This window comes from Rhinolophus sinicus, chromosome 1 (genome assembly GCF_057876585.1).
Source record: "Rhinolophus sinicus isolate RSI-liver-muscle chromosome 1, RSI-T2T, whole genome shotgun sequence".
NCBI lineage: Eukaryota > Metazoa > Chordata > Mammalia > Chiroptera > Rhinolophidae > Rhinolophus > Rhinolophus sinicus.
In genome coordinates this window covers 211,917,292-211,931,000 of record NC_142501.1, presented here as the reverse complement: position 1 = coordinate 211,931,000, position 13,709 = coordinate 211,917,292, and the positions used below count along the sequence as shown (strand labels likewise).

Below are 13,709 nucleotides of genomic sequence, written 5' to 3'. Positions count from 1 at the left end.
TTTTTTATTGAACTCATCCTAATAAGTGGATTTTACCTGAAACAGCACAATGCTCAAAGTCAAGTTTTTGCCCTACTTCAAGGTGAGAACTTCAATTTTAAACCAAACTACACTGAATAGGAGTAACAATTTTACAAGACTTTTATTTAATAAAACCACATATTTACAATTCAAAAAGTTCTAATTTGATACTTTACTAAATAAAATTAAAGGTTAACTGTACAAGCAATTAAAACATGATATGTCGCAAGTGTTATCAGGAGTTTTCTATCAGCAAACTATTTAAAATAGTCAAAACTGAGCAGTTAAAAAGTACCTCTTAAAGTGAACCTTGTTTCTGGACAAGATTTCAAGGGCTGGTGGGGACGCAGCTTTCACCTCAAAGTGCCAGTTGCACAAAGGTCCCAACCCTGAAGTCTGAGGTTCTGCGAATCAGTGGCCTGGGAAGTGGAAAGTGCAGATTTCCAAAGTGTGCAGCATTTCAGTTTGTTTCCAATTTTCTTCAACGATAATGTCACACAGAGAGCCAGCCATGTGCTCTGTGTGCAGCAGCCCTCTCTCTGTGCAGGGGGCCGTGTGCCCCTGGATGGGGACCTAGAACTTCCCAGCCTCTGAAATGGGCACAGCAAACCAGCAAGACCTCATGGGGTCTGGGCACAGGTCATAAAAACCTCTTCTGAACCAGAGATTTGGTAAGTACTCCAGATTGGCATGGGATCCTGTTGAAAAACTTAACGTATAAATGGTGCTATCCAAAGAGATTTATGTCAAACTGTTTGACAAACGTGTTAAGGGCTGCGTTGGGAATGCACGAGCTGTTCCGCGTGCAGCTGAGGGGACTGCATGCCTCCCCGGTGCACTGCTTTCTGTCACGACTTAAGGGACATATTTATGTACAGTAAGAAAATATATACATCTTTCAGGGACAGAAAGCCCACGTCATGGAGCGAAGCAGGGCACACTGGCGAGGCCGGCTGCCCGGCTCAGTCTGGGTTACATTCAGCAGTGTGGTATCAGGGAATGGCTGTGTTGGAAGGCTGCCGAGGCCTCGGGAAGGCAGAACCGTCCTCCCAGAGGCCGGGCGAGTCAGCATTTAAAGGCTGAGGCAGAAAGTGGGATCCGTGATGCTCTGCAAGCTCCCTGGCAACTTCCGGGAAGGAGATAAGGGAACAAAGGCGATCTCGGGAAAACCACACACAGAACAGAGCTGGGATGGAGGGCAACCTGCTACGCACCTAGAAGTGCCATCTGCAGAGATGGCAGATAGAGGAAACCAATCAAGTAACGCCAGTCAGGCTTCACCCCCCACCCCATGCCTGCTATTCTCAGAGCCAAGGGCACCCCCAACATCACCAACAAGAGCAACCCTGGGACGCTCCTGGGGGTGGGAAGAATGGCTGAGAAGGACCGGGGGTGCCAGACCACGCTGCAGCATGCACTGTGTCACTAACGGTGCCCTTGAACCTGGATCACCCAGCTCTCCCAGAGACCAACACGCCAACGGATCGTCACGTGGGAACCTGTTTCCATAGAAATCTGTCCTTTGGACTACTCTGTGCAAAAACTATTCAGTTTTTTTGAATTTGGATAACCAAAATTCTTGATATAAAGTTCTCAAAATTAATCAAGGAAAAGCTAGAACAAAACAGGTGCTAGTGAACTTGGGGACACTGGCTAAAATGGGGACAGGCTGCTTGCAGATACCGAGAACTCTGCCAAGGCTGTCTGGGCCGCTGGATGTTGCTTGTTCCTCAGCCCTAAGACACTCTGTTAGAGCCAAAGGCGTGAGGAGGGGAACACTGGCACTCAGGGCTGGTCCTGCCATTCAGGTGACAAAGGACAGAGGTGCCTCCTTCTGTCAGAGCGAGGGAGCAGCCGCCTGCCCCCCCGCCCCACATCGTGCTGTCCCCAGCCTGCACAGAAACGAGTAGGTGCCAGAGGGAGCAGGTCTTAACAGCCCCCTTTTACTGAGAAGGGGGCTGTCTCCATTCTCTTTCCATCAGCTTTAAGACTGTCTGCTGTCATGGCCTTCATCTGTGTGAACACTTCTTCCTGCTCGAACTTTCCACCTCTGCTCAACAGGTGTAGGGAGCCATCTCTGGGAGCGCAGGGCCCCCCCAGACCTTCAGCACGCATTTCCAGCCCTCGTACTGTAACTGTGTCAAGGCAACATGGTACAACGTCAACCCGAGAGTCAGGCCGGGTCCAAGGCGCCCATGAGCACGTGTCCGGGACTATCCTGCGAGCCCACTTTCCCCTAATGCATCTTTGGTAGGTGGGCTTTCAAATGCCCTCCGTTTCTGGAAAGATTATCTCGATAACGAACTTAGCAGTCTCTTTCTTACTCAACTAGGTAAATAGGAGCCAGTAACAGCTCTGAGGTCTCCCAAAGCCCTTCTCGGGCACCTCAGCTAAGAAAGACTGTAATGTCCTTTCCAGGGGTTGACAGGAACGCATGACGGTTTAATTAACTTTGCTGAAGGAAGGGGAGGGAGTTAGCCACTGCCCTATTTTTACACCATGCAGGAGATGCGGTGGTTGGCCACAGCCCACACCAGGTCACCATCCATGGAGCTTCGTAAGGCTCAGCCTGGGTTGAATTCTTGAAAATTGTTTGTTTGTCGTGTTTAAGGCCAGCTCCAGTATTAGGATCAGACGTGCAAGCAGCCCTGCTCGGCTGCCAGCGCGTCCGTCTGAAACGACACCGGTGCTGCCTGGAGAGCTGCCTCACCGCCGCACATGCGTCCGCCGCCTGCCGCCTCAGTGCCTGAGAGATGGGCTGCCTTTGTCCATTTCCCGGCTGTCCTTCTGCAGGGCAGTCAGCACCTGGGGAGCACAGGGAAGACGTCCGTGGGTGACACACACGGAAACACCGATCCCGAGAGGCTCCCACTTCCGCCACGCGCCCGGCACCTCCCCCCTGGATCCAGATTCATCTTTCTGACATGGAAACACGGCCATGCCACGCACGCGAACGTCCCACAACGACTTCCCACCAGCCACCGTGCCAGCATCCAGACAGGGCTACAGGGCTCCCTTTCCACGTCCCACCCGGAAGCCGCCACCACCACAGCCGGGCTTCCAGCTCCCGGCTGCTCGGCGGCCTCCTGGGCCCGTGCACAGCGGCTTGCACTGCCCGGTCCCCCGCTTCACCAGCCAGTTCTGCACCCCTCACGGCTGGCCCGAAGTCAGCTCTTCTCATGCCTGCCTGAGTGCCTTCTCCCTGCCCTCGTAGCCCCTGGTTGACACCTTCACTGCTCACACATTCCATCGGCTGGGACTACTCAGGGAGGGTAGTGACAATAAGGATGGCTGCATGTAGTGAACGCCCACTCTAGCCGAGCTGAGCGCTCAGCTTCAGCACCGTGGCCGGAATAGTTAACACCCCCTCGGAAGGCGCCTGAGCAGCGGGCGCTTACAGAAGTGAGCTGCTCATACGAACTCAAACCCCGATATTCTGATTTCAAAACCCAGGGATCTTCGTAGCACCAGCGCTAATGATGCCACTTTAATGGAATTACAAAGTACAAGGGGTAAAGCAGAGACATTTCTGTGTAGGTTTCAAATAGGAGGCACAGAAGGACTAACAGTAGAGAAGCTCCCCCACTGCTAAGCAATAGGGACGCCAACCAGACATCCACATTGACTTGTTTTGGAAAGCTCACCAGGGTCTTCACCTCAAGTGCAGCGCTGAAGAGAAGCGTGCGCGGCACCTGGGACAGCGTAAATCTCCACGATGCTCGCCCACCACCACCAGGCTCACTCCTACCACTGCCCCAGTATAATTAGGAAACGTCCCACAGGCAGTAATGTCTGAGCTGGTTTTAACCCATTTTTACCTAGTTCCTGAAACACTAGAAACAAAATGACAGCTCTGGCTTTAATCCTTCCCTCTGCGCTCACGTGCGTGCGTGGGGTGGGGGTGGGGGCGGGGCACACGGAAAGCACCGAGATGGAAAGGAAGGTCACAGACCCGTGAGTGCGCAAGTCGGAAAGTCAAGGTCGTAACAACCCCAGGGAAGCTGGGGCGGGAGCTTTGCCCTGGGACGCCACCCTCCTGTCCTCCTCTGCGGAGGGCACACATTTCAGCCCTCTGGGTAGGGACCAGTGAGACAGGGACAAGGCCACCTACCCCGCCCCAGGGCCGCGGTGGGGGGAGAGGGGCTTGGTGAGTGTTAGTACACTGTGCTCTGTCTCAGGCATTTGTGGGGCGGGGGGGCTTGGTTTACAAAACGCTACCTAACAAGCGAGATGGCAAACCAGAAGTTCTGGCACTGCAGAACAGGCAGGGAGGTTGTCATCCTCCAGCACCTCCATGTGCCAGAGACCCAAAGAGGAAATGACTGCCCACGGCCCCTGTGGCAGAGCCCAGCCTCAAACCCAGGTCTCCTCACTTCCGGCCCAAGGACCACTGTGGAGAAGGGTGTTTCCTCAGAGGGATTCTGAATAAGGCGCTTCCTAGACCGAGCCAAGTCTCTCTGGGGAAAAAGGGAACCAAAGATCCACGCACCTGCGCCCACTTCTTGTTCCGGCTTTGCATCTGAATGGTAGCTATGGAAGCAAAGAACTCGTCCACGGGCAAGTGGTCGGGCAGCCTGGTGAGGAACTGCGCTATGTGAATGAAGTCCATGCTGCTCAGGACGTCCTCGAACAGCTTCAGGATGCCCAGCGCCGTGCGGAACAGGAACTCCTCCCCGTCACGACAGAACACGTCCCATATGCGACAGGCCAGATCGAGGGGCAACGATTTGCTGTACAAGGTGAAGATCCTGGGGGGAAAGGTGGAGTTTTCAGATTTGCGCGGCACAAAGAAAGAAGTCTGAATTCAGGTGACCCCATTCAAGATGCTCCGAGTCAGTCGCCTTCACGCCGAGGTACGCACGTGGGGGGCCGGGGGCAGCACCTGGCCTACACTCATTCCGAAGGCCGAGTTTAGTTTTATGAAACAGCATCATCAGCTTTCACTCGGAGTCAAACACTGGACAGTGTCTGAATTCTACAAGCAACAGATACTCATCAAGCACCTACCACGTGCTTACTCTGTGGAAGGCGCTGGATGTGAGGGTGAACATGCAGACAGAGGTTAGAACCTGGCGGGGGATGAAAACGGGAGGCAGAAATGCGCAGTTCAGTGCACGCGGCTCTGAAGCGTCCTGTCCACTTTTCTCCCGGAGGCTCAGTGCAGGAAAGGGGAGTCCCATGAACGTGTCCTCCCTCCTCCGCTGTGACACGCAGTGTGGGTGTCTCCTGACCCCCGGACCCAGCTAGATGTTCCTTCCTGCTGCTTATCCACGTGCTGGCTGCCTGTCTTCCTACGGAGACTGCACAAGAGCTGGGACCCTGCCCCGTTTGTCCCCACACAGCACCGAACTCTCACACCTGGCAGTTGTTGCTGAGTCCGTGGGCAGACTCCTCTCTGCTTTAGATGGCAGACGGCGGGGGCCCTCACGCCCTGTCGGGACTAGCACTCACTAGAAGCAGTCCTCCGCTGGTGAGGCACAGTTCCTACACGCCTGGAAAATCACTCTTCCAGATTTCAGGGCTGCCTTAGCGCCCGCGCCAGCTCCAGGGGCACACGGGCCCCATAAAGGCACCTGAGCTCAGGTGCTGGGCTGAGACTGCGGAGCAGCCTTGGTCAGGAGGGAATGTCACCAAGCCGTCCACAGCAAGACTCACCTCCCTGTGACAGACCCACCAGGAAAATCACACCACACTAGCCAACCTGCACACAGGCTTCACAGGTGCCACGGGCACAGGCTTTCCGTCTGCAGCAACCCCCAGGATGCAATCCAGTTCGAAAGCTGCCCGGCAGGGCGTTCTGCCCAGCAGCAGCCTTTCCTCCAGGACCCAGAGGAGTCAGGCATTCAACACAGCATGCTATTTAAGACCTACTAAGCTTCAAGGCTGTCCCTTGTCAGTGCTTGAAAACTCTAAGAGATTCGAGGAAGGCATAACAATTCAGGTTTCATTCAACGCAGATGATGGAATACGGAGACAGATGTCAGAAAAACCACCCCAGGTCCTGCCAACAATAACTGGCAGAGCCAGACTTTGAACCACGCCCACGCCCACGCCCTGAACGTCCAGGCTGTTCTAGATGTCACCAGGAGACACTGTCGTGGGCACGTAGGACACTTTGTTTTTAAAAGGCACAAGCAGCCCTCAGCCCGAGCTGCTTACTACCTCTACAACAGAACATGGTCTCATTCGTCAGTCTAGAAAACATGGGGAAAGGGAGATCCAGGAGCTCTTCTATTTCTAGTCTCGATCTAGAGAATATTCTTAATTCCATACAGAAGGTGTTCATTTTTAAAATATGAAAAAGAACTGACCTAATCTGCAGTACTACCTCTCATGTGCCAGCTCATTCATGGAAATCAAGCCCTTACGTCTTAAAAGCGGAGGCTTAGTTAAAAAAAATGACCAGAAGATGATGCCGATATAGGCAAAGGAGAGTTAGCAACCAAAGAAATTTCTTCAGCAACATTCTTGAGCTCAGACGTGTGTGTGGGTCTCCATCAACTACTTTGGATACTTTGAACTTGATAACGAAGCCACCGTCTGAAGGACCAAGAACGCCCTTGCCAGAGCCCGGAGGCCCACCCGCGCATCCTTACGACCCCGTAGGCGTTGCCGCTCTCCAGGAGCTCACGCTTGACATCTCAGCCCTCCTGAGTCTGAGCCTGTCAGCCCAGGTGGCTTCAGTACTTTTTAAATCCTGCTATCTGCTAGTCACTGTTTGTTGGCAAAGAGGATACACAGCATCGGACAAAACAGACAGCATTTCCTGCCCCTGGGGGTGGAGGGTATAACTGAAAAACACAGTTTGTCAGATTGTGATTTAACTGCAAGCAGGGTAGGGGACGGGCTGCCAGTCAGGGTGTGCATGTGTGAGAGAATCGTGCACATACACACACTCATAAACAGGGTGGTTAGGGAAGAACACATCACTGCAGAGTGACATCCGGAAAGCCCTGAAGAGGAAGCCCCAAGCCAGGAGAAGGGTCTGGAAAGCATCCAGAGGGAGCAGTGAATTCACAAGCTCCGAGGCAGGAGGTGCTGTGACCCAGCACATCCAAGGGCTGAAGCCAAAAATAGCAAAGGGGCAGACTCATGGCGACGCCTTGAGACCAGGGGCCCAGCACGAGCAGGACCTCACCGGCTACTCTGAGACCCTTAGATCGTATTCTGTGTGAAATGGAAAACTAGTGGAGGGTCCGCTGCTGAGAAGCGCCTGCTGGGGAAGGCAGGCTTCACTGGGAGGCCATTGAAACAACCAGACAAGGTCAGAAGGGGGGCGGCCAGGAGTACAAAGAATCTGGACAGAGCTGGCAGTGGATTTACCTCACGGGAAGTGCAATGGGAGTCAAGGACGCTGGGCTCTGGCTGAGCAATTCCAAGGACGGAGCTGTCATTTAAGGCGATGGGGATCTCTGGTTTGGACCCAAAGGCCAAGTCACTTGGAGTTCAGGGCAGGGCTCTGCACTGGGGGCCATCTGTGCACAGATGCTATCAGATAAAGGAAGTAGTCCAAGATCAGAGCGCAAATGTCAAGTACGACTGAAAACTGACCTCCAAGCACGTATTTCACGCAGAAAAGTGTAACCATACTTGGCTTCAGTTACTATTTTTTATGTACTGAAATGGAAGTATTAAGCCTTTAATATTATTCTACTTTAAATAAAATGTGCCTTTTAAAGAAAACGCTTTTTACCTTTTCACCTGGCCGATGCCTATTCATCCATGTCTCAGCCTTCATGACCGCCTCTTGGAAGGCCATTCCCAGGCCCTGGGCCAGGCGGGTTTCATGCAGTCATCAGACGGGGCAGACACCCCGGCGACCTTCCCTCCGCCTCCCTCAGCCTCCCCGCTTCTAAGCCTGGCAGAGTCCCACAGGCCTTTCAGTCACCAGCTCCCGAAGAGCCCAGGGTTGCTGGGCTCTGTCTCCTGCTCCAGATGGCCTCTGCCATGGTCCCCTGCACCCCTGCAGTCTTAGAGCAGAGAAGGTCTTCTCCCCCTCCCTCCTGCAAGCCGAACTGCTCAGCTGTGCTTCCTGCTCCCTCCCTCCCTCCCTCCCTCCCTCCCTCCCTCCCTCCCTCCCTCCCTCCCTCCCTCTCCCCTTCCACTTGAAAACCATTCATTATCAGCAGCTTTCAAATGCTGGACTGTATTTTAAACCACATTTAAATTCAAACACTAGCTATGGATAGGACACTGAAACAAGCCTCTCCTGGTTTACTCTCATAAAGTGGTTAATTAAGCAGGTGGCGTGCAAGGATCCGAAGAGCCCACTCAGCTCCTGTGTGGCTGTGAGGGGAGCCAGCCCAGCCACGGCCCCGGAAGCTGACACCAGGCCGTCCTGGTCCCTCAGAAGCCCTGCCATGGATCTGGACGGCTCCCCCAGGTGCCAGGAACAAAAGCCGCCCTCCTGCCCTCGGGGTCTGAAGCCCTCCAAGCCCACTGCCCTGCCGCAGTGCACTCTGGGCTCCGCCCGGCTCCAGCCAGGAGGCGTGTGGGAGAAACAGGGCCGGGCCTTCCCAGGACTGCTGCTGGGCTCTTCCCATGGAAGGAAGAGAGAATTCAAGGAGTTTTCTCCCTCAAGAGATGTTTGTTTTTCTCCCCTGGACCACTGCATATTAATGCACTGTACATCAAAAGTGGTAATTTCAGGTACAAATTCAACTGACGCAAAATACTGGACGTGTATTTCTGTGCTGCTAGATTAATGAGGTGGCTATAGGTTTATAAAGGACACCAGTTGTGCGTATCTGCCCCATAATGTGTGTGAGGAACCAGATAGCTGTTTTCCTGTCAAGCCTTCACAATTCCCACAAAACCTTCGTACCTGGCCATTTCTCTCTAACTGCGCGCCTGAGCATGGTGAGGGTGGAGAAGCCAGCTCTGGAGGCAAGGCTCGGGCTCAGACACAGAGGGGAGGGGCTGACCTCTCCCCAGGCCCACTCCTCAGAGGCCCGAGCTGCAAGGACCCATGGAGCTGACAGCGCGCGCTCCCCCGGGCAGGTGCGGCTTCATGCTGCCACCACATAGAAGGGTCACCTCCATTTTACAGGTAAGGGAACTGCACAGAAAGGGAGGCTGTGGAAACAGATGAGGTAAAGGGCAAAGGTCATCTAGCCATCTCTCCCGCTAAGAAGCCATACCAGAGACTGGACCTTCAAGGCCTGACACCACCAATTTACAGCTGTGCCCCCATTTTCCCACCCTGACTGGTTCCTAAGAATAGCCTTAGCTCCCAGGGCTGGTTTAGGAAGTGGCCCTGAGCCCCAACCCCACCACTGGTGCCTCGGGTGCCCCCAAAACACTCGGACAAGCTGTTAGCACATATGCTTCTAAGCTCACTACTTAGCCTCGTTAGATTGTGTGAGGATTAAATAGAACATTAAGCACCCAACACAGAACTGCATTCATTAAAAATTGCAAATAGTTATTTAAGACTCACTTCAAAGTTAGTGAGCAAGTCCAACCTCAGCCCGGATCCTGGAAACAATTAGATCTACCTCTGTGCCCCCAGAGCAACTTCTAACGTGAGGCCAAAGGGCATCCTCACCTACGCGCCAGCACCTGGTCGGGGCTAGCAGGCAGCAGGGAAAGGATTCGAACACCTGCATTACAACACAGGCTCCGCCCGCAGCCAGGCTGGGGAGGCTGGTCATACAGCGGCTGTGTGGGCCCTTCCTCAGAGCAGGCGTCCTGCCTGCAGGCCTGGAATCCGCCTACACACGCCCCTCGTGAAGGCCCCCGTGGATGCCACACACGACTGGGTGCTCAACAAGACAACCCCTGCTCTGGAGCAGTTCTGAGGCAGACCCACAGCCTGCAAGTTAAAAGCTATAAATGAAATGTGTACAAGATGAGATGGAAATGAACACCTTCCAACAGTAATTTCACGTTGAACCTTTCCTTTAAGGTAGAGAGTCAGTGTAATGATAGGATCTCCAAGTATCACTAAACAATCATTATAAGAAACATTAATCATATATGGAATGTACTACTGGATTCTTTTTTAATTCAAGATTATTTATTGCAAAACCCACTGATGCCTCTAAATAATTCTGCCATTTGAGAGCAATGGGAAATATTTTGGTAAGTTAAATGACCACGTCAGCTCTCCCACAAAACGTGGATATCTGACTGTCTGAGCACTCAGACCTGCAGGAGAACAAAGGCAGCTGAGCTGGCGAGGCCGTGCTGACTCTCCCTGTGAACAGAAAAGATGACAGCCACACTAAATAAGACGCTGTGCCAGGAAGGGAGTATCGGCAAGAAAACCTCCTTCTCAACTGTGAAACCCTTATAAGCCACGGGGCAGAGCAGTCATGAGCCCACGTGGACGAGTGGCTAGCACCCAAGTGGGCCTCGGGCTGGATTCTGCGCATGTGAACCCAGGAAAGGGGGTGGGGGGGCAGGCATGAGGGACACAGAGGTGAGCTCAGTGTGTTACAGGAGCAGCTGTGGGTCGGCTGATGGGGTGGGGGGAGCATAAACTGGGGGAGTGGAGGGGAGGGAAAGGAACCTGCTGAAAGCATAACTCACACTGTGCTAGGTACTGTCCTACAAAGCTACAATGTGGCAAGCCACAGGGCAGGGAAACGGTCATAGGAATGAAGAAGGAACAATGCCTAGCTGGCCTCCTGTGGGCAGACGGCGTACAGGCAAAAGTTTGTCATGTTATTTGAGCACCTGTGCAGCTCACCCAGAACATTCGCTGGCTAACCCTCTGACATGGAGTAGGACCAAAAGGCCTCACTGCTCAAGCAGCGTTACCGGAACCCTAGAATTCATCGTGTGACACAGACCACGTGCAGGGTGCAGACGCACCGGGCGTATGCAATTCGGAGGCAGGGCCGGCCGTCACAGGGGTAGATGTGCTTTGGGGGAGGTGCTGTGATGTAGGAGAAAAAGTAGGCCGACCTGGACCACTCACTACAGGTGTGCTATTGGGTAAGCGGCCTTGGGGACTTCCTTTGTGCTAAGACATAAACCTGCTCCGGACACTGCGAAGGTGAAACAAAGCAATGAGTGTCTCTGGAACGTGAGCTTCTCAGGCAGGTCCTCAGCAAAACCTGTCCTGCCCCAGGGACCACCCCGTTTCTGAGCTGAGCTTTACCTTCCGGTCAGCACCCGCGAAGAGCCTTGACCACCGCAGACTATTATAATGTGGCCTGGACTAAATGACGAACTATTTCTGGAGCCTGAGTGAGGGGCCCCACCTTATGGGTTATGTGGGCACAATCCCTTGGAAAGGGATCGTGGGACAGCATGCAGGCTGTGGAACACCAGCTGCCATTCGGCTAGCCGTGTGACCCGCGCGAGTCACCCTGCCTCTCTGAGCTTCAATTTTCTCATCTGCAAAACGGTGTCACAATTCCCTCCAAGGGCTTGTGGTGCAGGGTAAATGAGGTCACGTGTGAAAGCGCTGGCGTCAACAGTAAGGGCTCCCTGGGCCTTTGCACCCACTTGGATGAGAAGCATCTCCAGCCTAGACTGGAAACAGACAGGCATCCTCCAGGGCAACGCTTGTCACTTGTCACGCTGCCAGTCGTGACCCAGTCAAGCAATCAGAGTGGACTGCCTTTTTTTTTAATAAATAGAGAACAGAATAGGAAATTTCGGAATGCCTTCCACAGAGTAAAAGCTAGGCACTGTTTTATGAAACATGTTTCAGTCCTGTATACCTATTACGTTCCTGCACACACAGCCACACATTCACACCATAAAATTTATTTCCTTTTGCGAGTCAGGTGGAAAAAGTTTGGAAGACACTATTCTAGGACAGTGTTTTCAAAGCGTCACTTGTAGCCTGGAATCCTAAGAATCTAACTTGGGGGCATAAAATAGATAAGGACGACGTCTGGCCTTCTCCTAACACCCTCCCGCAGTGGTCATGTGCTCCAGCCCCCAGAATCTGGAAGGTCAGGGTTCAGTCAAATGAACAGTCAGCAATGGGAGCAGAGTGCATGCAAGAGCTGAATGTCCGCTGTGGAGAGAGTGCCATGTTAGGTAACAGGCCCTGTGCGGCAGCCGCTTCCACTCTGCACGGCCACAGGCCAGCCTGGCATCCCCGCCAGCGGCCACTTCATGGCCTGATGTTGACTGTTCCCCAGTGACACCAGGACTTGTGGCTTCAGCTACAAGCTCCACCCTCCAAACCCTTGTTCCCCCAAGAATTCAGTGAAGTCACAACAGTCTCAGGGTTTAGGACAAAAGCAACAAACGCCAAGAAACCAGAGGCCCGTTCCCCAGGGTGCAGACGAGTCTGTTTAAGGACTGAGCCTCATTTCAGGTGACATTCGAACTTGACCTTCTAGCAGTAAGCCTTTGCCTCCTGAAGACGGTGAGCAACCAGCAAAACCAAAGCAGCTCTGCGTTCCCAGCAGTTTAGATCTACCATGCAAGGGAGTGCTGGAGCCTGAACGGGCCTTTTTGGTCAAGTGACACCGCCTTTGCTTCTGCAGAGCTCCTTGTGTAAGTTGGGGGGCTGGGGCGAACACCTCACAATGCCCTGCAAGGTTCAGCAGTGAGGTCGACAGAGGAGGAAACAGGCCCAGGGAGGCTAGTGGCCCTCACCAAGGCCACAGGCAAGTAACGAGAGGCCATGGCTTAGGATGGTTCCGGAACCACACCCTTCCCACCAGTTAACTGAGAGACCCTTCACTTTGTTCCACAAATCTGCCAGCCGTCTCACCTGGCCCCCCAAAACCAGTGTTTTCTGGGGTGACATCCCACCCTTTCCTCAGGTGACCACATCTACCTCTGTATGAAGACGTGCCCGGTCTACTATCCTACCCTAGAACTCTCTGGAACCTCCTATATGTATGTCTACCTAAGATGTTCAATAGGCACCTCAAAATCCCCGTGTCCAAAACTAGATCCATTCAGCATTTTGCCAAATTTGGGCCCCCCTGATCTCAGCTGGTGGCACCAGCAACCCCCTCACCAGCTGGATACTCAAGAGCAGATTCTCTGCCTTCGCTTCCACAAAATACTCCTGGGGACCCACGGCTTTCCTCCACCAAACGTCTCTCCACTCCTTACTCTCCACCCACCCCTGCAGCCTCAACTCAAGCCCTTGTCTCTTTGTCTCCGCCTCCAAGCTCCCCTGCCTCCCAGGCTACCTGAAATTCCCTTCTGGATATAACCCACCTCCATCCCCTCCCCCAAGCAAAAGCCTTCAGCGTTCCCCGGGGCCCTGTCATCCTGCCCAAGCTCCCCAGCTTGACATCTTCGCCTGCCACCGTCTGCCCTTTACTTTACTCTCGGACAGGACCAAGCCAATGGTTTGCACCCTGCTAATTCTGCAACAGCTGCCTCAGGCCTGGGCCCAGGCTCGTATGTCACCTGTGTTCGCGGATCCCTACGCCTGGGCCCAGGGCCTCTGTCCTCTGTCCCGTGCTGCAGAGACAGCACATGGCACAAGCTGTGCGGGTGACCATGGACACGTCTCCCTCCACACAGCGGCTCCTACAGGTGAACGCCGGGTCTGCTCCCCACCTGTCCCAGGATCCCAGCACCACGCCCGGCACACACCTGGTGCTGCCACGTCTCATCTAACGGACGGGTAAACGCGCTCTGGAAACAAACAGGTCCAAGACACCATTTCTCCTCAGGACCAGTGCGAGTCATGGACAGTAACAAGAAGAGAGCTAACAGTGCCAGCAAATGCCTGCAGGGCCGGGCCTTGGAAAGCA

At 53.7% G+C, this 13,709-nt stretch overlaps 1 protein-coding gene across 5 annotated transcripts in view; it reads right to left on the bottom strand.

Annotated features, from left to right (window-relative positions):
* Window positions 1-117: 117 nt before the first annotated feature.
* Window positions 118-13,709, bottom strand: part of TBC1D14 (TBC1 domain family member 14) — a 94,853-nt gene continuing 81,261 nt past the window's right edge. For all 5 annotated transcript variants that reach the window (XM_019748196.3, XM_019748195.3, XM_074320881.2 and 2 more), the window contains 2 exons: window positions 4,511-4,769; window positions 118-2,826 (listed from right to left, as the gene is read on the bottom strand). In XM_019748196.3, the coding sequence (XP_019603755.3) occupies window positions 2,761-2,826; window positions 4,511-4,769 (325 nt within the window). In that variant the 3' untranslated portion in view covers window positions 118-2,760. The remainder of the gene's footprint in view (window positions 2,827-4,510; window positions 4,770-13,709) is intronic.